At 48.9% G+C, this 22,500-nt stretch overlaps 6 protein-coding genes across 6 annotated transcripts; 2 read left to right on the top strand and 4 right to left on the bottom strand.

The window, feature by feature from the left end:
- Window positions 1-583: 583 nt before the first annotated feature.
- Window positions 584-3,602, bottom strand: FPSE_05829 (uncharacterized protein; the record flags this gene model as incomplete). The annotated part of the gene is made up of 3 exons (XM_009258947.1): window positions 584-640; window positions 721-2,934; window positions 2,994-3,602. 3 exons carry the CDS (start codon window positions 3,600-3,602, stop codon window positions 584-586), a joined length of 2,880 nt encoding a protein of 959 aa, XP_009257222.1.
- Window positions 3,603-6,729: 3,127 nt separating this feature from the next.
- Window positions 6,730-7,284, top strand: FPSE_05828 (uncharacterized protein; the record flags this gene model as incomplete). Its single annotated transcript, XM_009258946.1, has 2 exons — window positions 6,730-6,896; window positions 7,203-7,284. The coding sequence occupies 2 exons, from the start codon at window positions 6,730-6,732 to the stop codon at window positions 7,282-7,284; spliced, it is 249 nt and encodes an 82-aa protein (XP_009257221.1).
- Window positions 7,285-7,595: 311 nt separating this feature from the next.
- FPSE_05827 (uncharacterized protein) lies at window positions 7,596-9,676 on the bottom strand (the record flags this gene model as incomplete). The annotated part of the gene is made up of 4 exons (XM_009258945.1): window positions 7,596-7,853; window positions 8,001-8,768; window positions 8,828-9,535; window positions 9,617-9,676. The coding sequence occupies 4 exons, from the start codon at window positions 9,674-9,676 to the stop codon at window positions 7,596-7,598; spliced, it is 1,794 nt and encodes a 597-aa protein (XP_009257220.1).
- Window positions 9,677-12,852: 3,176 nt separating this feature from the next.
- On the top strand, window positions 12,853-13,575 carry FPSE_05826 (uncharacterized protein; the record flags this gene model as incomplete). The annotated part of the gene is made up of 1 exon (XM_009258944.1): window positions 12,853-13,575. The coding sequence occupies one exon, from the start codon at window positions 12,853-12,855 to the stop codon at window positions 13,573-13,575; it is 723 nt and encodes a 240-aa protein (XP_009257219.1).
- Window positions 13,576-13,772: 197 nt separating this feature from the next.
- FPSE_05825 (uncharacterized protein) lies at window positions 13,773-16,105 on the bottom strand (the record flags this gene model as incomplete). The annotated part of the gene is made up of 8 exons (XM_009258943.1): window positions 13,773-14,445; window positions 14,495-14,656; window positions 14,714-15,348; window positions 15,399-15,451; window positions 15,497-15,705; window positions 15,800-15,837; window positions 15,896-15,961; window positions 16,091-16,105. The coding sequence occupies 8 exons, from the start codon at window positions 16,103-16,105 to the stop codon at window positions 13,773-13,775; spliced, it is 1,851 nt and encodes a 616-aa protein (XP_009257218.1).
- Window positions 16,106-17,111: 1,006 nt separating this feature from the next.
- On the bottom strand, window positions 17,112-21,054 carry FPSE_05824 (uncharacterized protein; the record flags this gene model as incomplete). Its single annotated transcript, XM_009258942.1, has 4 exons — window positions 17,112-17,890; window positions 17,945-18,951; window positions 19,000-19,103; window positions 19,153-21,054. The coding sequence occupies 4 exons, from the start codon at window positions 21,052-21,054 to the stop codon at window positions 17,112-17,114; spliced, it is 3,792 nt and encodes a 1,263-aa protein (XP_009257217.1).
- Window positions 21,055-22,500: the final 1,446 nt, after the last annotated feature.

Here is a 22,500-nt window from a genome sequence, read left to right as displayed (position 1 = left end):
CTTCGTAAAAAGCTCGTGCTGTTCAATACCAAAACTCCTAAAATAAACCTCTCAGCGCCTACTCTGTCTTGCCATTGGCTGCCTCACCCCCCTAGGCGCGTGTTTCACACCCACCGCAGCCTGTCGTGTTTCATCATTGGATGGCAAGGTCCTTGTATCTCGACGTACCTCTCTCCTAGTCCCTGTATCAGACATGGCTTCAATTCATGTGAACCAGCCCCTTGGTCATGGATTCACCCAAGAAATCGGTTTATCGTTTGGTTTCCGAGATGATGCATTACTAAAAATACTAATGATTCATGCATCGCCATGCATTCCTGTTTCTGTCGCTTAGTTGGTTGAGTTTCGAGGACCCATCCAACTTTAACGTACTGTTTAATGCCGTGAATTTTTATATGGACGACCACAGTCTGCTGTCAATATCATGACCTCGTCACACAAATCCCCATGCTTGCTCTTGCACACAAAATATTTGATTCTATCTAATTGATACCTTTCGCATCTCTGTTGCCAAAATAACAAGCCGGCTGCATCTCCAGGACCCCGACTCCAGTCATTGATTGAATCCCTCCTCATCAAAATATTACAAGGACTGATCCGACCTATTTCTCCCGTCTACCCACGCCTGACTCTCGACAAGCTGTTTTACTGAACAACCTACGGCGGAAGACTGTTAGTATCCTGCTTCTTCTGGCATGCCTAATGCTGTGATCAACTCACCTTTTCTCTCAACATGCCTAACCATTGAGCTGCGCTCACACCCTGATCCGCCCGGTCCTCCACAAGTAGGGTCTGCGCCCAAAGCTTCAGACTAGGTTCTCCGTCTTCTCGAACGATATAGAGGTGGGGCAATGTAATGCTGCCCACGCCTAGTGACTTGTGATCCCGGCTCTTTTGAACCACGGCCCGTACTCGTTCGTTGAAGTCTCCTTCCAGTTCCGGCACCCGGCCCTTGCCAACCTGGACCTGGGTTCTGTCCTCCACTCCAAACACGTCGTGTACCAGTTGTGGCACCGCATCTCGGCCGATCCACAAGAATTGAGTTTGGCCGTCGTCGATAAGGTACAGTCCGTAGGGCACGAGCCTTTCTGAAGAGAGGTTGAGAGCAGGGGGGAGGGCGATGTGGCCAGTCTCTTGCTCGGGGACTCCAGCATTGTCTGGCATATCATGTAGTGAGTACAGTCGGGGGTAGATGTAACGCATAAGAAGGGGCACTGGGAGAGTCGACAAGAGACAGAGAGCTGCTGATCTAATGTCGGATGGGATCTGAGATGACTTGCGAAGACCAACATTCTTGATCAGACCCAGGAACAGGAGGGGTAGACCACGAAGGTTGGCGGGGAACTGAAGACCGCCACCCATGCTGCCTCCAGCGAGTTCCTTCTTGAAAGTCTGCAAGAGCTCGGTAACCTTGCTCTGAAGAGCATCCCGGGCCGCATCCAGGCCGCTTGACAAAGATCGCTCCACGGCCTTGTGGCTGAAGTAAGTGGTGATGGCGCACTGATCGGCCGAGGCATACATGTCGGACAGGTTGGTCGTTGTGGGGAGAGCCAGGGTCATGACACGAATGCGACGCTCGCCATTGCAAGTTGTGTGTAGCACAGCCGCCTGGAGGCAAACAACGTTCTTTGTAAGGTTCTCATCGATAGCCACCTCGACAACGTAGCACTGATCGCGGGGGAAAGCAGGGAAAGCGCAGAGGTCAGAGCTTCGGTTAAAGAAGTTTCCATAGAACGTGTTCATTCTCAGACCGCTGGTGGCACGGACTCGAAGAACGGCCTCAAGTCCAATCTCAGACGAAAGATAGTCGCTGAACTCGGATGCGAACTTCAGGGCATCTTCAGGTCGCGAAGCGTGCCATCCAGGGTAGAACCAGGTCTGTCCACCGGTGTATCGGGGAAGGTTGCTCAGCGAAGCAACATCCTGGTACTGCGACGAGAAGAGGAACATGTCGATAGACACCTGACTCTTCGAACACTCCACAGCAAAACTCTTGTAGAAACTATTGGCGGTCTGAAGTAGACCGCCCTCTTTTGATGTGCCAAGGAGCTTCTTGTCCTCACGCATCTCAAGCTTGCCAACACCCATGTTGGGCAGGGAAGCAGTCAGAACAACAATCTTGCCTCCAAGGGTGGAGATAAGTTTGTGTGCCGCGCGAAGGGCTGATCCCATGCAGGAGCCGTTGCTCTGGTTGTTCTGGAACATATCGGGAAGCTTCTGCAAGAACTTCTCGACGCTTTGTCGGCTCTCGGTGAGGGGAACCAGGAGGTCGTTAGGGATAGGCAGGAATGGCTCGTCGAGATCGCTGACGACGAGCATGTTGGTCTCGCCATTCTCATCTGTATCCTTGGGGACCGAGAAGTAGTGTAGGCTGGAATCCACAGCCAAGAAACCGAGACGAGTACGGCGATCGGCATTTGGTATCCTGTCAAGGCTGTCTAAAATGGTGCGGGCCGCGGTAGCCACAAGTCCGGTTGAAACAGCAGCGTAGCTGACGTCGAAGCAGAACAGGTAGATAAGAGGCTGGGGAGGGCGAACCATGTACTCCTGAGGGGCAACAAACTCAACAACAGCGTGGTTCAACTCGGGTCGCTGCCATCGGTCGACACTCTGTTGAGCAGCAGCGTCCCAGTCGAAAGCTTGAGGAACGTCGTTGGTGAGGTTACACATGTTACACCTCCATCGGTGTCCCTGATCCAAAAAGGCAACATAAGGGTTGATGTATGTCCTGCAGCGTCTGCATCGGGAAATAACCTGGTCCTGGACGACAGGTACGGGGTCCTCGTCGTCATGGAGAGAGCCGTAGGGCTGGATAACGAGCGCAAGGGGCAGTTTAGACTTTTTGAGGAGAGAGTTGGTGGTGGGAACAGCGTTGAGGGTCGATCGGAAATATCGCGGGGAACAGTTGGCGTCGGGAGACGGAGTTACGCTCGTCTAAAGGCGCATGTTAGCCATTGGCATGGTTCTGGGATCCATTGGTTTAGCCGACTTACGTTGGGAGGAAGAACAATCGGAGGCGGGGGAAGGTCAAGCTCCGAGACATTGAAGGGCTGGCTGAGTAGATCAGTAGGGTAGAGCTGGTTGAGGACAGCAGGGCGAGGAGCCTGAGCGCTCTGAGGCTGTTGGGGCTGCCCGGCAATGTTCATGTTGCCAACTCCTTGAGTGATACCGCCAACACCGGGCGCGGGCTGCTGGGCACCGGGAGTTGGGTATCCTTGATCGGGAGCTTGATAACCATATTGAGGAGCCTGGGCAGCAGCGGGTTGCTGTGCGCCGTAACCTTGGGGATACTGGTAGCCCTGAGGGGCAGCAGCTTGAGGCTCAGCTTGATAACCCCCATAGCCTGGTTGAGCGGGAGCAGCGCCGAACTGCTGAGCAGCTCCTGCGGGCTGACCACCAGCGACAGCATTGGCGCCGGTACCAACTTCGAAGGCTTGAGCCGCATACCCTCGCTTCTTCTTCTTGTGGCCTTGGTCGTGGGGCTGCTGGGCGGCAGCAGGGTCCTCGTAAGATTGTTGAGGCTGTTCATCTTGAGCAGCATATTGATCATGTGGCTGGGCCGGATAGCCGCCGAAGCCTTCACCAGGAGGGGGCATCGACATGGTTGAACGGCGAAGGGAGCAGCGTCGCACCCAAAGTTATATAGACGGGCTCGATCAATCGGGTTGAGAAACGGTTCGGAAGCGCTGCAAATTAGCTAGCAAGCGTATGTGTAATTGAAGAACTCCGAAGGTCGAAAGTCGACTCCAAATCCAAATGCCCCAGTCAAAGAGTTTTGTAGATGTTAGACTGGGATGGAGAATGGAGGATGAATGGATGGTGGTTGATTGATGAGCTCAGAGCTGATCTGTACTGCAGTCTGGCCTCTTCGCATTGGTCACCGCCACAACGACAGCAGCCAAGAAACATGCCAAAAGGAGGGGCACGCTTTTGTGTGGTTGCCTGAGCCACGCTATCAGATGCCAGACATCATCATAAGGACAACAACATCAATATGGGGGCTCAAATAGATAAATGAGTCACCTTGGAGGAAGTTTGCAACGTGTTATAACTCGAGATTTCTGTCATGTTCATACTATTGCCTTCAAGTAAACTTGGAGCTTGGAGCTCATATACGTGGCGTCAGAGCTTGGAGCTCTAGCACCAGCCACACATGACGAAGCATTCGTTGCTTAACATCGATCACCACTACTCTTCTCTATCATGATTCTCATAATTACTGTATTGCACTTACTTTGAGTGTTATAACGACATATAGCCCCGTATGATATATTATATACGCTCCTATCCCGACTTTATGTCTTATAGTTCATGCAAAGCTGAACACCTACCGTGCCCCGAGCACTCATTCAGTGATGCGCATCTAGATGACCAGCCAACCGCTTGAAACATGAGCAGTGATCACAATGCATATTCTACTTAACGAGGACTTATGTGTTATGAGTCTGAGTTTGAACCGAGTAAATGCCGTGCCATGTCTTACTATAGTATATCCCGCTGATTACTCAAGTTACGTAGCAACTTTGTCTGGAAGCTCAACTTATTTGTAGCAGAATTTCCGACTTGAACATGTGAGTGGGAAACTTCGCCATGTATGATAGATATACATGAGGGATTCGGTCCGTAGCGGTTATTCTTTTCCCCGGCCTTCCACGTTGTGGCCATCTACTCAACCCTTCTGTATAGGGCGGGCACACTCTGAGATTTCCTTAAGATCTTATCCCGAGTAGGGTAAGAAGTTCACATAAAAGGGGTTTCTATTAAAGGTAGTGAAGTTGGACTCCAAGATATTCTAGCTGGCATTATCAGATGCGAGGGTGTGCAAGGTCTTCTTGATGACTTGTCCAATAAAATATACTTCCCTACTCTATATGTAAATCATAACAGAAGTCACTCCTATGGAGAACTGGATAATAGTGCCAGATCCATACATCCCAATGTGAAGTACTGCAACACCAGACAATAGTATCATTCGCAGTCGCAATTCCACTATTAACACCCAAGCCAACGTTGGATCGCGAGATAATCATGGCGAGTGTTCGAATACGATGTTAGAGTATCAGATAATGGCTGTACATCAACTTAGTGTAGTGCATACCTATGTAAGGTTATAACGTGAAGCAATAAACAGTCGAGTTTTGCCCGGGTGTCTCAGCGTAGCCAGTCACCTGTACGTTTGCCCTATTATCGCATCTCTGTCTTTGACCATTCCAAAGCCGAGCCCCATCAGGCATCACAAGGCGACTGCATCATTATGATTAGATGATCTTGAAACGAAATAATGTCACAGTTTGCTTCTGTTGAGTGCGTGTCTACACATAACTATACCCTTTATTGCGCCATTGTCGCTTAAAGACTTGATCAGCGGCCTTGTCTCCATGTAATACCAAATCCTCGTGTATCTCACAAAGTAATTCGCAAATACCCAGTAGCGAACAAGTCGCATTGATCTTACATCGCTAAAAAAGAAAGAAAAAAAAAAAAAGGTCTTATAGATACCCCCATAATAATTTCTTATTCCGTCTAGATTTGCGTGCGTCGAACCCCTGAATAACATGCAAGCCTCTCCTCACTAAAAAGCAACCTCGAGTAGGACATTAGGACATGTCAGCCGCCACCAAAGGCTTGAATCCTCAAGGCAAAACAAACATTGTCACTTGAACACTAACAGACCTGGCAGATGAGCTAAGCGAAAGCCGTGTTTCCAAATTTGCTCCTTCATTTTATGTTTATCGAGGTAAGCAAAAAGTGAGTTTCATCTCATCTTCTTCAGCTCAGTTAGCTCTCTCTACAGCACGCACTGCCACCCACTCACTGTACAAGGATGGCTTGGACGGCAACGGGCCGGGATAGTTTCTTGGCATTTTCAGGTACTGAATCTCTAAAGCCAGACGGGAAAGAATCTCAAGGATGTTTTTCGGTAATTAAAGACTACTATAAAAGTAAAAATAGATTAGCAGTTCATGATCAGCAACAAGAGAAGCGGTATCTGCTCTACATGATGAATTGTCCGTCAACCATCACACAAAACTGAGCTGGTACAATCACGATCAACTCGCTCGATTGCCTGATCAATGTTCCCCGTCAACGTCCCAGTAATGAACGCTCTAAAAAGCCAAAGCTACAGGAGGGGCGAACCACTCAAAAGACCCTTTTTTATCGATCCAATTGGCGATCGCTGCAACGTTTTTCGCAAGTTGGAGCTAAATTCAGGTCCCTGAAGTACCACATGCCAGGTTAGGTTCCCCGGGCCATGCTGAGCTGCGGCCGGCCTGGGCTGGGTCATCCCATCCATTCCTCGCTCTCTCCATAAGTTGATCCAGCTTCTTCTGCTCTGCGACCCCTCAAAACTCTTTTTGCGCAGCAGTGTAACCCCTTTCGGCTGCCTCTCTCTCTCTTTACCTTTGCACATCGCCTCTTCCTCCTCCTCTTCTCGTCGCCATTATTTTCTTAACTTTGTAGACTGCGTTGATCGCATCCAACTTCGACTCTTTCGCACTCGTCTTCCTCTACTACTATCGCCGATTTCGCATCGCATTGCACACGTGCCGATAATACACTATGGCGCAAACATCAACAGTCAGGTACATCCGATAATCTCCCAGGCTTTCTCAAGCTCGCCTAACCCTCAATGCTCCGAACAGCCAGGTTCTTCCTCTCATTATCGTCTTCGCCCTCCTCGGCGTAGGCGGCTGGGTTGGCTACCAAGTCTACATCAGCGTCGCCAAGATGTCCGACGTCGCCTCGGAGCGTATGGGCAAGAAGAATGTTGTATTCACAAAGGATGGAGTCAAGGTTGGCGTCAAGCAGGTCAAGACCGAGAATTATGTCGACGCGACACAGAGCTGGTTCGTCAAGGCGTGGAATCTAGGCACAGCCCAAGATGGTAGCCAAGCGTAAGTGCAACACCGCCAAAGGAGTTCTTTTCTTTACATCTAACAATGTGTGCAGCAAGAAACGAAAGTAAAGGCCAGCCGCCACTCCATCGCGAGATTTATACATGAGGTTAAAATTGTCATTATTAGGGTAAACGGGAGCACGCACGGATTGCTAGGACTTTATGGGAGCTGGTTTTGTTCTTGACATGGTCTTCTGAGCGCCATTCATGTAATACCAGATATTCAATTGCAACTCTGATTTCTTTTTCATTCAAATGGCCTCATTCCGTGTCAATTGTACAAAACTATACTACTTGCAAACAGTTTGCGCGGGCATTGCATGTCAGAAATACAGTATCTGAATGCTTTGCAACTGAAGCGAAGGAGAGATCATGTGCACTCATGAGACAATGGTCACTGACATGCTTCGAAGATCATACAATGATCTACGTTTCTGTTTCGTACAGCAGATCTCGTCAGATAGCTCGCAATCAAGCTCAGATCAAACAGATTTGTGATGATTTTACACCCCAGGTATCCAGCACCTGACACATCTAATCCCTAGGTAGCTATATATAGCTTTGCCATCCGAGAACACTTCTTCTTAGCCAAATGGTTTTCCAAGGGGCATTTCTCGTCTATCATGGCATGTAGCGCGAGCACAACAATTCCAACATCCCAGTAGATCAACCATCATGACATCTAAAGCTGGGAATTTTAAAGCTGCAGCAAACCTTGCGCCACCCTCTCTTCGTTATTCATTGACCCACGAGCCTTACTCAACAGCTCATGCTTCTGGTGATGGGCCCGCTCCTTTTGAATAGCATCGTGTTGTTGAATCGGATTCAAAGTATATCCTGCCATTGCGGGTGCCGTCTTGGACGACAAGAGCTTTTCAAAGTTGTATGCGCCAGGATATGGGTTGGCCATTAAGCCGTCTCGGCGGATAAGCATTGACGGGACGCGGATGTTAAGCTGTGGAGCAGCGTCAGTTAATCCTGAAGATGATACAGAAAAAAGCAAGAAATGTGGAGATTAAAGCACAGAGCAAAGCAGGGCGCAAGACTAAAAGTCAAAGCGAACGTATTGAGAAGCAAAGAATGATTTGCAAAAGGTACTTACTTGACGGAGAACGTGGGCATATCTGACACCGAGATGAGAGCCGATAAATTGAAGTCGCCCTTTGACCCATGCTCGTTGCGCATCAGTCGTGTAGTCCTGACCCTGGACACAGGTCAGGGGCCAAGTCAAGAAATAACCTGGTAGACCCTTGAGGGCATCTTCCTCTCCACAGCCAAATGCGGATAGATTGGCTCTCTCAAGGAGTTCCCTGCGGTTGCTAAACCACCCCAGTTGGTATGGGACTGAGGAAATAATATCTGTGATATTATCGACGCACGTCCTTGCTGCTGTCGCGTACTCGGGAGTCGTCCGGTAGTCGACAGGAGCGCAGACCCAAGCAGCACAGCGAACGATGAGAGAGGCCAGAATAATACGCGAGCAACGCATCAAGTTCCAGACACTAACGACCCAGAGATCCTGATACGCGTCGATTCGACCTGGGAACACCTCGGCCAAACCATAGTTGCCGTTGGGCACGTTGTCCTCCCAAGCCACGGACTTGTACTGGAAGTACTCGGGCAAGGAATTCGCCCAGGCCGCGTGCTGTTGGTCAAGGGTTTGACAGCGACGAACGATATCGAGCAGCATTTCGATGTTCTCGGGACTTCGGCTCAACGTTGCCATCAAGCGATTGGACTCAGCCCTGAGCTCTGCTGTTCGAATGTTGAGTCGCTGGCACTCAGCTCCGAAATGGTTGTTGACGCTGTCTGTAATCCACCATTCCACTCCCATAGCTGGGGCTGTGCCCGTGGTCAATGTGTGAATGATCTGCTCATATGTTAGCTAGACTAGTCCTGTTGACAAAGAAATTGAGAGGGCGACAACACCATTTGCGTTCGTGTGGCCACGAAAAGAGCCAGGCCAGTTTTTGTTTTTATCTGCCTCTTGTCCCTAGACTTGACCAAGTTGATGGCTCCTTCAATGTGAGAACCCCAAGCAAGCATTCCCAGTTGCTTTGCACTAATGTTCTCGAATAGTCCGAGGAGAAGCACGGCGGCCAGAGTAGAGTCGTCCTTGGACAGGGCTGGGTCTTTGAGAGCGACGAATGTCGCAGAAAGTGCGCGAGTATAGTGACCCAGAGCCTTGGTTTCAAAGTCGCATCCAGGACCAACGCGGTTTCCGAGAGAAGCCAAGGCGCAGGCTTCGAAAGCAAGCTTGAAATGGGGAGTCGGCCTTATCTGATCGGCCTTGAGAAGAGGGACAACGAATTCCATCCATCCGCGCGTGTGATCATGGGCAGGCAGGAGAACAAAATTTGACAGGAAATGGCAAGTAGCCTGCTGCTCAACCGGAAGCTGAAGTGTTGACAAGATAGACTGATCGGGTGCTGGCTTGTGGATGACAACGGCCCTGGTAGCTGTTTGCGAGCCTAGCTTGCCCGACTTCTGGGCTGATGCTTTCTTGTTGGCTTTGCGGGCTCTTCTTTCAGTAGCCTGTGTCTCATTGCGAAAAACGAGGTCAAACTCGTCCTTGTATCCGGGACATTGTCTCCTGGATTTGGCGCATTGGTTGCAGGTTGGCTTCGTCTCATCGCACTACAATTGTGAGCGGTTGCACTAGATGGCCTCTACGATATGTATGCAGTGAGGCCTAGCAAGACAAGATTACCAACATACCTTGATTCTTCGGGCTCTGCACATTTGGCAGCCCCGTGAAGGCTTACCGCAGTAGACCATGATGAAGGGCGGTTATGTGTGGTGAATATCAGGTCCAACAATGGGATTGCACTCAGAATGCAAAAGTTGCCAACAAAATAGGTGACAGAGCTGGAATTGAGACAGAGGGTTATCTTTCAAGGGCTGGGTGTCCAACGGTTGGGTGGGAGGACAGAGTAGACGAGAGCCACAGGATAGGGTGTACGAAGACGCGAGCTTAGTACTTATCGTATCCGATCCCAGATCAAGAATATGATTTCGTAAGTGAGCAGTAAAAGCTGTTGATGAAGCTACTCGTTCACCGCGATCATATACCAGTACGACCGAGTGAGTTGATGAATCGAGATAGACAATAATCGATCTGAAGGTGTCGGCGCACGAGATGAAGTATTGATTTAATGGAATCAATGACTCGCTAGTGGCAAAGACTTGGAAGTGTCAGTGGTTCTGGTATCCAGATTTTTGTTCCTCTTGAGATGTGATATACCAGGGTGAGACACGGGGATAACGATAGAATGGGACGAGATGGTGGAGAGGGGAGAAAGAAGCAATGGGAAAGGGCAGGGAAGGGAAGAAGGAGACAAAGTGTGTCCGAGCGGGCAGCAAGCGAGACGTTGTATCCGAGACGCGCGAGCGAGCGAGCGAAGGAGGAGATGGACTGTTTGCTTATAAGCCTTACACAACACAGGACCGCAGAGCACAGCGGGGGGTCTAAGCTAAGGAGCGGTACAGTAACTGTATCTGGAGAGGGACGAGAACAAGAAAGAGACGGCAGCAGGTTGGTGGTGGAACCTCGAAGAGAAGATGGAGGGGAGGACAAGGGGGTCAACGTGATGACAGGCGATGAGACAATGCGGGTTTGCGAGAGTACATACGGGTGATATGATATATTGCGACAGACCAAGAGACTGGACTGGCGTACTGTAGGTGATGACTAGACGAAAGAATTGCTTTTTCAATGGCGCCGTTGGACGAGATAAAGCAGGTAAAGTACGGATAAAGAAAAGAGGAACCCAAGATAGGTACGATACGATGCAAGAGAATGGATCAAGAACCAGGAACGGTAAATAAGGACCCGCTAGAACTGTCAGTCGACAATTCTCGCGTCAACGGAAGCGAGGGAACGGTCAACTGAAGCCAAGCCAAGGTAAGGTACTAAGGTCTTAAGTAACAAGGTATGAATACCAGGTAAGCATAACTGACTACAGATCCGTACCAAAGGAGAGTTGAGTGAGTCGTGGAGTTTTGGTTTACGGGAAGCGGGAAACCATCCCCTGATGCACACTTGCTAACAACTGAAGTCTAAGAGCAGGCAGCCAATTAGAGTGTAGCGGGTCGGACAGCCTGTGGCCACTAGACTAAACAGAGTTGACCTAGACTCCACTCTGTTACTAGGCCGCACGACTTTGGAGGAAGGAACTGCACGGGAGAAGCCTGCCCCGACGAGCTTGACCATGCTTGGCTTGACAGCGTAAAGAGGAAAGAGGCTGTGGGCTGGCTAGGCTGGCAGGCTGGAACAGATGGCTGAGCGGGGCTTACAGGGGGTTTGCAGATGGTCAGTCCAACTGACGGAGGTTGGATACCTGGAACCTCGGCATCTCGACGCCAGCATTATCAGATTGACTCGCGGCCTGTCACAACTTAATTGTCAAGTGTGTGTATGTGCACAGCAATTGCTTTTTCTCAAGTATAATCTGACAGGTACTATAGCATAAAGTGATTGTTATCGAAGCCGAGGTTCATGATGAAAACCAATGTATTTGTAACAGCCGAGGAGAAAAGACATACTATAGTACATATAGCAGCAGTAGCACCGATCACTGAGTGAACAGTGCAGTCCGCGACAGTTATGGAAGATGCTGTTGTGGTAGTCTGCATGATGGAGATTACAGTATGGGCCTGCAATATTACGTAGGCGGTTGATTGAGGGACTAGAATAACCTGTTAATTTAGACCAAATATTGATGGCAATACTGGACGGTTTCCACGATGCATAGTAACTGAACTACAGCAGGTGAGGTTGTGATAATCCCTGAAATATGAACCAAACATATACTCTACTCTATTCTGCTGCTGATCATGATGCACAAGGACTAACTGGACTGTGCACCGGCAACCATCAGGGCTCAGGGGTCTTTTACGAAGCGAACCTGTCAATCATCCACCGTTTTTTTTTCTTAGGTAGGCTATAACTTGATTTGATATTGTAACATATTGGCTGATCTTATTCTCAGGGACGTATGTCGGCAACAACATGATCACAATCTATTGCATTGTATTGACAGGACGCCAGATCGGTCACTTCATTACGTAGTCTATGCACAAATCAAAGAAGCAAAAGCAAATTCAGGGCATTCTGTATGCATCTGTCTGTAAGTGGCATGTATGTAAGTAGGGCTGGAAGTGGGCTGGGCTGGACTGCCAACTGGACTATGCTGCAACTACTGCCTTGTCAACCTCAGGAGGAGTCAAGAATTGTCCAACAATTGGCCCGTCCTGATAAAAGCGTCCGTCAAGTGCCACAAATCGCATCATTGGGTTGATTACCGCATCCGGTAACTGCGGCTAATTCTGACTCTGACCATGTGGATGCCATGTCTCAGTCAACGCCTCTTTGCTGTTGATGGTTTCACCCAAAGTTGAAGGAGTTCAAGTCAATCCATCCATTTATTCGCACACGTACATACGGTCTGAGTGTGCAAGCCGGGCGTTTGCATTTGTTTGACTCTTCTCTCCCATGCAATTGAAAGAAGGCGACTCTGCATAGTGACATTGGTGGGCGTTTCAGCCCTTCAGCCCTAAAGTCAATTCTTGCTTCCATCTGCTCCATACAAGTAAACAAGGCGTGTCTGGCGTACTGTACAGACGCCAAAAGTTTAGGTGGGATTTGCCGATGTATGAGGAACGAGGTCGTACTGTGCTCAATCATATCCAACTCGAGCACTTAGAGATCCAAAGACCCAAGTCGATGCAGAGATGTACTTCAAAGGTCATAGAGTGAGGGGTAGTAGGTAGGCCCTCATCCAAGCTGGGTGCTGAGAAAGTCACCCGCAGGGCGCAGGTGCACATATTGGTAGTCAATTACAGGGCGTGTACTTGGTATAAATAACTGTTCAAGAAACAAAAATGATCACTGCATCACGTATACTCCTACATAAAATAGAAAGAAAGCCTTCACCATCACATCATTGACCAACATGACTAGCCTCTCAGACTTTAGCCTCCTCTCATTCGATGTCTATGGCACCCTGATCGACTGGGAAACTGGCGTTATCGATGCTCTCGAACCCTTGATAGGAGCCCGCAAAGACGAGTTCAATAGAGACCAGCTCTTGAAAGTCTACGCCGAGGCCGAAGCCGCCCAGCAGGAGGCCACTCCTGACATGCAGTACTCTGATCTTCTTGCAACCATCCACCCCAAGGTTGCAGATAAACTCTTCCTTCCTGAACCAACCGCAGAACAAAACGAGGCCTTTGGCAACTCCATTGGTTCGTGGCCCGCATTTCCCGACACTGTCGATGCTCTCCATCGCCTCAACAAGCACTACAAGCTTGTTGTTCTGTCAAACGTCGACCGCGAGTCCTTCTCCAGAAGCAACTCAGGGCCTATGCAAGGCGTCCCATTCGATTTGGTAATCACGGCTCAAGACGTGGGCAGCTATAAGCCTGACTTGCAGAACTTCCAATACCTTCTGCGTGAGGTCAGGAACAAGTTTGGGATCTCCAAGGAGAAAGTGCTTCAGACTGCTCAGAGTCAGTTCCACGATCACCGACCGGCCAAGACTCTGGATATCAAGTCGTGCTGGATTGAGAGGCCTGGCGCTTTGATGGGGAACCGTGAATGCCCTATCTATGATTGGAAGTTTGCTACGCTTGGAGATATGGCGGATGCTTTGGAGAAGGAAATTGCTGGTAGATAATTCTTTGATATGAAATGAATAGTCTAGATGTCGAAGGATTATTAAAGATATCGATGAATATGCACAACAAGTGTTATGTCCCTTGATTTCACATTATACCTTCAGCAGAGTATACCCATCAGGTTTCGATAACCACACCTGATATCAAATCACCCTCCCATTCCTTGTGAATAAGTCACTCCCTTGCGATTTTATTCTCATGCTTCGGTAGCTGGTCCTTCTTGAGGTGCCATTTCCTGCAAGGCTACCCAGTTTCGAAACTGCTTATATCCGTTCTCATCCAGGCCTTCGGCACTTCTCTTCCTTCCATTATCTAACCTTTTAAACGCGATCCCTAAACTCTCCGCCACATGCTTTCTAAAACCTATGGAAGAAAACTCTGTTGACACATCTTGAAGTATTTTTACCCCTTTCTCATAGACATCTCTGAGAGTATGATTCTTATCATAAGCATAGCTTGCTACTAGTGCCATAACAGCAGCATAGCAAGAACTAAGTTCCAAGTGTGAAAATTTCGAAAGGTATTTCTCATCGTGCAGTATCCAGCATAGATCGATGATGGCAATAGCACTATCGATACAGTCATCAACCAAACTTGCTCGTACCTTCAACCATGCTGTATCCCTAGTGCAACTGACTCCTATATTAAAGTTCTTGGTGATGAGGCATCTTCCCATTGAGACATGTAACAGGTGATAATTCAAGGCGAGATGTATGTTGGGCCGAAATAGAGGTTTTCCAGGGGTGAGGTCTCGGCAAAAGGTTCGCTCGGAAAGGCTGTACCAGTAGCTGCTGATGCTGTCTTTAAGATGGACGATATTTTGAAAATCATTCCTTTGTATCGCTTTGTCACTGTTGATTAGAGCCATACTGTGGATAGTTAACTTGTAAGTTTCAAAAGGGGCGAGGAGCGACTCACGTTCTATCTCGGGCGTCCTCCATGAAGATGTTGATTCTCAACATGGCCATAGTATTTTGAAAAGTGTTGATTCGTTCTTTGGGCTGTAGCTCTTCCATGTCTACAGGAAGATCAGCATTGGCATCGAATCGGGATATAGAAGCAGGTCGCCCGTGTAAGAAGCTAGATCTTCTTTAAAATGTCAGCTTATTTCCTCTGATTCTGACAGTCTAGATGTACCGTTCAAGAGCGTATGCGGTCCACCAAACCCTTTTTCTTACTTCAAGATCCCTTGCGCATGCAATAGACGTTGTTTTCAGATGTATGTTTAGTTGTGTTGCCAGCTTGATAGCAATTCCGAAATAAGTGTACGAGAGCCCAGCTGGATCGGTGGGCAGCGTGTATAAGCCAAATAGGAGAAAGGCCTGTACACTCTCGATTGACTCTACAACCAGTATATCAGGAATAAGTTTCATGGCTACCTGATAGAACTTCGATGTAGTAGAGTCATCCATGCCCTGGCAAATATCATGTGCATCTCTCGTGAGCTCCCTAGACGAGTCCCGTGGTGGAGATTGGTCATGGCTCGTAAACTGCACTCCAAGTGCAAACACCATCAACACAACAGAGACCCATGGGGCATCCTCCTGTTTTATCATAGATGAACATGAGTAAACCCGGTCAAGGCGTTGTCGGAGCGATTCTTCGTCGAAATAGAAGTAGTTTGTCTGCGTAAATTCTAAGAACACTCTCAGCAGGACAAGGGCTGACGGAGCTGGCGGAAACAATGAAACGGCTTCGAGGACTGCAGCTTCTTGAGAAATTAGGTGAGAATTACCCCCTGTTTCGTTGACTTCAGTGTCCGTACTTGACATCTGAGTGATGATGTTAAGCTCTGTTTTAGACAAAATAGGTCTATTCTTACCTCACACCTAAAATTGTTCATTTCATCATTTGCCTCTCCTGTGTTGACTTCCACTAGGTTAGAGAGAACCCGTCATCCTAGCTAGCAAGTTCACTTACTCGTCGGTGCTGTATTTGCACTCCTACTTTCACCCCCCTCGCCCTCATCCTCGCCCTCGCCCTCGCCCGACTCAGGGAGGGATTCCAGTTTCAAAGAAATGCCAGCGATAGTCTTTTCCAAGGCCTGTCTGTCATATCGCTCAAGCCCCGTATAGTGTCTCACAATGTACTCCAGAGCCTTGATACGCTCCGCCTCGAAGTCCATGGAACTATAATCGGGTGATAATGTAGCTGCAAACAGGAATCGAGAGGTGAACCGAGGAGATCGTCCTAGTCTCTTGCATCTATCGCAAGGGAACATACCCACTAGCTTCTCCCTGAGACGACGGCAATCTTTGCATCTAGATGGAACAAGTTGTGAGATGTACTGGGATAAAGAACTATCCAGGAATCACTTACGTTCTGTCTATTCTCCTCCGTATATTCGGTAAAACTAGAGAGGTCGACTGGTTCTGCATCATTTCCCTTGCAAATGTAACTTCGTTGATACCCCCAGTACGTTAATTGGGCTTCGCTCAATTTTAAACCGTGATAAAACCAAGAGAGGTTCGTCTAGTTTTATGCCGAATTTGATGATCATGATGCGCCGCCTACCAAGCCCAAGTTCATCACGGCCCGGCGCCGGAGCATGAACCGGCACCAACAAGGGGCCTCAAAGGTGTAACGTCCAAAGCAAACTCATACTAATGTCGAGAAGAAAAAATTCGCCCTTCTACTTGTTTCTTTTGCCACCTTCAGATCACCTGATAAGGAAGCCTGGGATGCTGTTGCGAAAAGACTGCCACCGCCGGTAATGAAGCCCAAATCGCGCGCAAGATTCTAGCCAATACTTGGCCATTCAGCTGTCTCGGATACTTTCCCCGGTATCACTCGATATCGATGTCATCACCTGGGTGGCGGCCTCATATAGATTTGAGCTGCAAACTATTCAATCGGAGGAAAAGGCGTGCCGGTCAACTAAGACGCCGGGCCGGTTGTGAAACCACGGGATGGTCAGGACACTCACCGGTCTCCGGGCTGCTTCCTCAAAATGATTGCCTTGGATGGAGGGAATGGGCTGATGAATTGCTGACTATGGCTGTATCCATACATATGATATCAATGCGCATGACATAACCTCGCTAGCATTGTAGCCGGCCTCACTGAGCATCATCCTTAGGTTGTTAGAAAAATTGGCCACTAGAAGCCTAAGAGACGAAATTAGTAGGCTAGCTTAAGCTTCTTAGATTATACCCTTTAGGCTATTTATTTTTGTACACTAAGACTTGAGAGATTAACTTTTCTGCTACCACTAGAGACAGCATCACATCAAATATGGTGTGATAACAACGTCACAATATGCATACGAAACAGCACCAAGTAAATCGTATCAAGTGACTTCATGTTTAACCTACTAAGGTAGGTATGCTTAATTCCCCCATTCTCCAGTTCAGTTCCTTCTATTGTCCCTAACCGCGTATCTGAATTAGAGCCCTTAGCTTAGTGATGCTAAGGTAGCCATTGCTTTTTCTTCATCCGTTAGCAAGGTCTATAGGCTTCTACTCCACCTCCTCCTCATTCTCTCTTTTGTGTAACCATATCTTTGCAGGGAACAGGCTCTTTTCTAATCACAGCTTTACCCTTCGAACAGATTGGAGACCCCCTCTAGTCCATCTGGCGTTGACTGACGACCCACGTTCATACCTGCTCGCGTCGCATTCTGCCCTGCATGAGGATCACTCATGAACTGTTGCGCCATTTTGCTTCGATTGCTTCTCTTGCCTCTTGAGTTATCAAATCCACTGCTCTTCGGGAGCTTACCCATCTCGGATACGCTGACGCCCTTTAGATCTTTCAGAAGATCCAACACAAGGGCTCGCTGCTGGCGAGTATGAGCACCGGGCTTGGCCATGTACGTCGATAGCCGCTCAAGACTTGACTCGCTCACATTGGGCAATGAGAGCAGCACATCACTGGGAGTCGACGTGATAGGACTGTAGTAGACAACAATAGCCGCAATCAATGCAGCCAAGTCCTTTTGGAGTTCCACAAAGTAAGGCTCATGAAACGACGTAATACAAGCCTTCAGCACATGAAGCGAGATGTATTCCCGGATAGCCGACGAGATTGAAGAAGGGATGGGGAACTTGTCTGACGCAAGATGTGCTTCCATCGGGCTTTGGACCACTGACTTGGGCAATTGGCCATCCACGAGATGAAACTCGGGAACCAACGACACGAACAATCGTAGGATCATGCTACAACACCTGGTGTCCCGCATTCGAATTCCATGGGCGCAGAAAACAAGCAGTGGCTCCACAATCTCATGGTGGGTGAGACAAAATCTGCGAAGGGTTGGATAGTTCTTTGCTTGATCCGAGTCTGCAGTACCCTCTCCATCCTCAATCGGTCCATCTGTGCAACCATTAGCATAATCACCCTAGAAGAACCAAAGGTATCGTGACTCACTAAGTTTTGTTGGGTCGAGAAAGTCAGCCACCATTAACACTGCGGTGTAAGTGACTTGTCGCAGGATACTCTCGGCCTTCATCTCCTCCTTCAGACCCGCCTCACCATCTGCGGCCACTTGCTGTTGACGCTCCATCTTGTCCCATTCACCGTTGATTTTGGCATCCATCTGCTGAAAGCACGCGGCCAGTACTTGTGGGAGAAAATGCTCTCGGCAGTCAACGGGGCAGTCGTCAACCAAGTACCGAACCAAATTCAGCAAGTTGCTTTGCTGGTGTGTGGACAACCAGACTGAATCCGCGAAGAGAGCTTTGGAAAGGGGTGCAGAGAGCCCTTGGAACCCATAAAACTGTCGTTCCAGGCGGCTCATACAATATATGATGGCATAGGCAGTTTCTCTAACAAAACGCACAGATCCGCGAATAGTTGAGGCGAGACCCTCCATCGTGTTTTTCTTGTCCATCACACGCGCGTAAAAGTCGTCCTTGCTACCCTCGGAAATTCCAGCTTGCCAGAATCGATCACTAAGGATTCGATTAACTGTCGATCGCATCTCACTAGGCAAGCCAGCCCAGTTGTCGGGGTTGTGGCATGCGTGTGCAAAGCTCAGGAACTCGAGCAGATCAGCTAGGATGTTGGAAAAGCCATCTTCCCAGAGCGCATACGAAGCCTTAAAAGCATCCGAGTTCTTGTCGAGCCTCTCGACCGAAAATGCCAAGAAACTCTTGGTTGATCGAAGTGGGAGAAGCTTGAGGCGTTCTTCGAGCTCGCTTTGAAGAGCGAGCCCTTCAGCATCAAGCTCACGAGTGCCCCAGTCATGGATCTCATGTGCTCGGTGGTTGGCCATGTAAGCCTGGGCCTTGTCCAGGCCCAACAGCTCGCAAAAGCTACCGTATGACTTCAAAGAGTTCCGAACGTTCTCGTCCTGCCATTGCGCCTTCACGGGGTCAATGAATTCACGAAGCTTTTGAATCTTGGCGTCAGCACCAACGCCAGTTGCTCGGTGTCTATCGATTGGTTAGTAATTACTCGACGATGACAAATATGGAGCTTACATGATGATGAACAGAAAACTACGATAAGCAATAGAGCGCTTCTCATCGAGTGACCCGGATGACATCATTTCATTCACCTTGTTCTCGATTTGGTCGTATACGCCCTGTGGAATTGTTAATATGTGTCTTTATCAGATATTCGGGGCACTTTACCAAGAGATGATCTGGCATCTCTGAAGCCAGTCGCTGCAACTCGACCATACTTTCACCCTGCAGGTCCTTAATGGAATCATTGAAAGCGCGGTACTCTGGCTCAAGGGCCGGCCATGTCAGCAAAATGTGCTCCAAAACCTTGAGCATGAAGGTAGCGTTCTTGTTAAGAGCTGTCGTGGAGAAGTAGACGAGGAGCTGCAAAGTTCGCTTCCTGATCATCGGGTCTTCGAATGTCATTTCAAGTATCTTGTTACACCACGTTTCCAAATTCGCTTCCATTTCTGGACCATGTTGCTGATGATCCTGGGGGCGGTGCTTGCGCCACTTGGTGTACCCCTTGAGCGTAGCTTCGATAACAGTGAATTGCGCATCGACACGTAGGACTGGCATGGAATGCTTGAAATAGCTCTGCTTGTCTAGAGGAGGCTGGCCATCGTAGAGGTGCTGTAATAGTTCTTCGGTACGGTTGAGAATGTGCGGGATTGCTTCTACCAGCTTTAGCTGGACAACGGCCTCGATGATTTGGGAGCTATACCGGCGGTAATTGCCTAAGAAAGCGTGGCGCTCGGGGATTGTATCTGTATCCTCCATCAGATAGAGGAAAGTGGGATCCTGAGTATCCTCCGGTAGGTTCTCGTAACGGACCAGTCTTGAACTACATGTCTCCAGAAGGGGCGGGATGAGAGGAGAAACATGTTCGCCGGGGCCGATTAGACGGTTGCTGAGAAGTCGTGTCCAGGTGACGAGGACCGGGATCGATACCATCAAGCTCTGATGTTGCACGATTTGGACCAAAAGTCCTAGGAACTCGTCTTTGGCGGCTTCAGCGGGTAGCTTGGCGAACTTCCTATCAAAATAATCGCCCAGGCATGAGAGCATCTCTGACAACTTCTTGAGTGTTTGGTACTTGTCCTCGTCAACATCCTCGGGATCCACAGCAGACCATTCGAAGAGTCGGCTGCACAAGTCAATTGACTCGCGATTGTACATTGGAGCCACCAGCTCTCGGAATTCCTCGTCGTTGAAGTTGGTTCTACAGTAAAGGGCATGGAGAGCTTCGAGCGCAGCCTTTTGAATGGAGGCATGTGACGAGGCAAGACCAACGCACAGAACTTCAACACAGCGTGCAGAAGAGATTGCCTTAGGGATTGCCCAGGGCATTAGTGAGAGGAGGACAGATAGACCCTTATGTATACATAGCTTGACTTCGTCGTTATCGTTGTGCGCCGAGTTCAGACAGTAACCCAGGAATTGGGATAACCGGCTCAGCCAACCATCATCACCGTATCGTACAGGTGGACCGGGTTGTCGGTTGGGAAAGGCCTCGACCAGCACCGAGGTAGGAGTGAAAATCTCGACGCATGCCTTGCTGAGAACGCCTTCCCGCATGGCCACTACTGAGTCGTCTCCAGTAAAGACCTCGTCGGAGAGGTTCTCGAGGATAAACATGACAAGCTCCTTGTGAACAGCTGAGTCGGGAACTTCCCAGAGCTGGTACAGCATGGAGTCCATATCCATCCATTCTGCTCCCCAGCATCTCTTGGCAACCTCAACCCAAAGTTGGGCTGTCTTGTTCCGTATATAGGCTGGGTCTTCTTTCGTGATGGCCTGGCCGAGATTCAAGACCCATTGCCGCACAGCTTCTGTCTGTTCTGTAGTGTAGGTGGACCACCGGTATCGGATCGCATGTTCGAGCAAGGAGAGGGCGTAGTGTCGGACGACGGGGGACTGCGATTTGTCGGAGGCGAGGTTGAAGCCTTGCATCGGCGCTTCATCGTGATCCTTGACCCTTTCCAGATAATCTTGAGCTGTCCTGCGATCACCGCTGGTCGCGTATGGGTTATGGACGACCTCGAGCGCCTGCTGCATCTTGGCAACAACGTCCGTGCCGTTGGTTTCCATGTTGTCGTTTCTCGATGAGTCACGGTCGTGGGGCGGGAGCCAAACTGCTTGTTCTATGCAAGGCCTTAGTCACGGGCAGGCGGGTAGCAAAAGAATAGGGACTTGAAGCAATTCAGACGAAATTACTAGTCCACTCTTAGGCTATACATACACTAAGAGTGGTCTAACATTTATGTCAGCCACTAAATCAGTATCGGTTTTTATGCAACCTACCTGACGAGGTAAAGATGTAGGCCAAAGTCGTGGAAGGAGGAGACGCGGTTTGTTTCGTCGTTTGCTTTATCCTGTTGTGTTCACGCAGGGCTCGGGTGAGGCTTCGTTTGCGACGAGCAACGAAATGTGGCAGCAGGCAAGAATCAGAAGTGACTACCCCGGGTTTAAGATGTGGTTAAATAGGAGAAACAAAAGCCAAAGCAGAGCAACTTATAGTAGGCCAAAACCCAGCCCAAAAGTTTGTTATGAGCAAAGGCGGTGAGGATAGAAAAAGGAAAACTGACAGCGAAAAGATTGGTTCAAGTATCAAGTTCGAAGTTTGAATGTGAGAGCGAGGTATGAGATAAATTGGTCGCTAGAGGCAGGAGAGACGAAATTAGTAAGACAGCTTAGACAGTTTAAACTGCACTCTTAGGCCATTTATTTTCGTATCCTAAAGCTAACCTAACGGTACCTACTAGGTAGGTAGTACCCACCTACCTAGGTAGTAAAGTGTTGGGCTAAAATTGAGAGCCCTGGAGCTCAGGCTGAGGAAAGAGCCGAAAGAGTAAAGTCGAGACCAACGAGCTGGAGAACGGGCCTATCTGGGCCCTCCATTGGTGGCGGGGCAGTGGCCTCCTGTGAAACAATTCACCTTGCAGCGCATCAACAGTTGAAAAAGAAGAGCTCCTTTAAAAGCTTTTGTAAGTGAACAGGAGACACGAAAAGGCTTACCAAGGCTGAGTCTGTCTCAATCTACTCTGAAATTTTCCCTCCTTTCCTCTCCACCCCTCAGGCATTGACGCACTATCATTTCTTACAGCTCTCGCCTTACCAATGCTTGTTCATTTCTTCACCCATTAGCTAAAGGTCTCCATGCACGTGTTCGGTGACACCTACAGATGGGTCCATTCAATGGATCGCTCATGGGGTCCTTTGTTCCTACAGTAGGCGCCTTTTAAATCCTGGGCATCTTGCAGGGGGGGTTAATCTTCAAGCAAAGCTGCAAGGCTGAAAGAGATGGATACGACAGGAGGGTAACGCAGCTCCAGCTCCAGCTCCAGTTGCAGTTGCAGGTATGAATACTTTCACTAAACCAAACCCATGGACGTCACTATTCATGAGGGGTTGAGGATCGCCATGCCACAATCCTATTTCGTTTACCAGCCCTCAGGGTATCAGAAAAATTGGCCGCTGGAAGCATAAGAGACGAAATTAGTAGATCAGCTTATGCTACTTAGACTATGCTCTTTA

Source organism: Fusarium pseudograminearum, chromosome 3, assembly GCF_000303195.2.
Source record: "Fusarium pseudograminearum CS3096 chromosome 3, whole genome shotgun sequence".
Lineage (NCBI taxonomy): Eukaryota > Fungi > Ascomycota > Sordariomycetes > Hypocreales > Nectriaceae > Fusarium > Fusarium pseudograminearum.
Note: the sequence above shows the minus strand (reverse complement) of the source record. Positions and strands in the feature narration are given on the sequence as shown.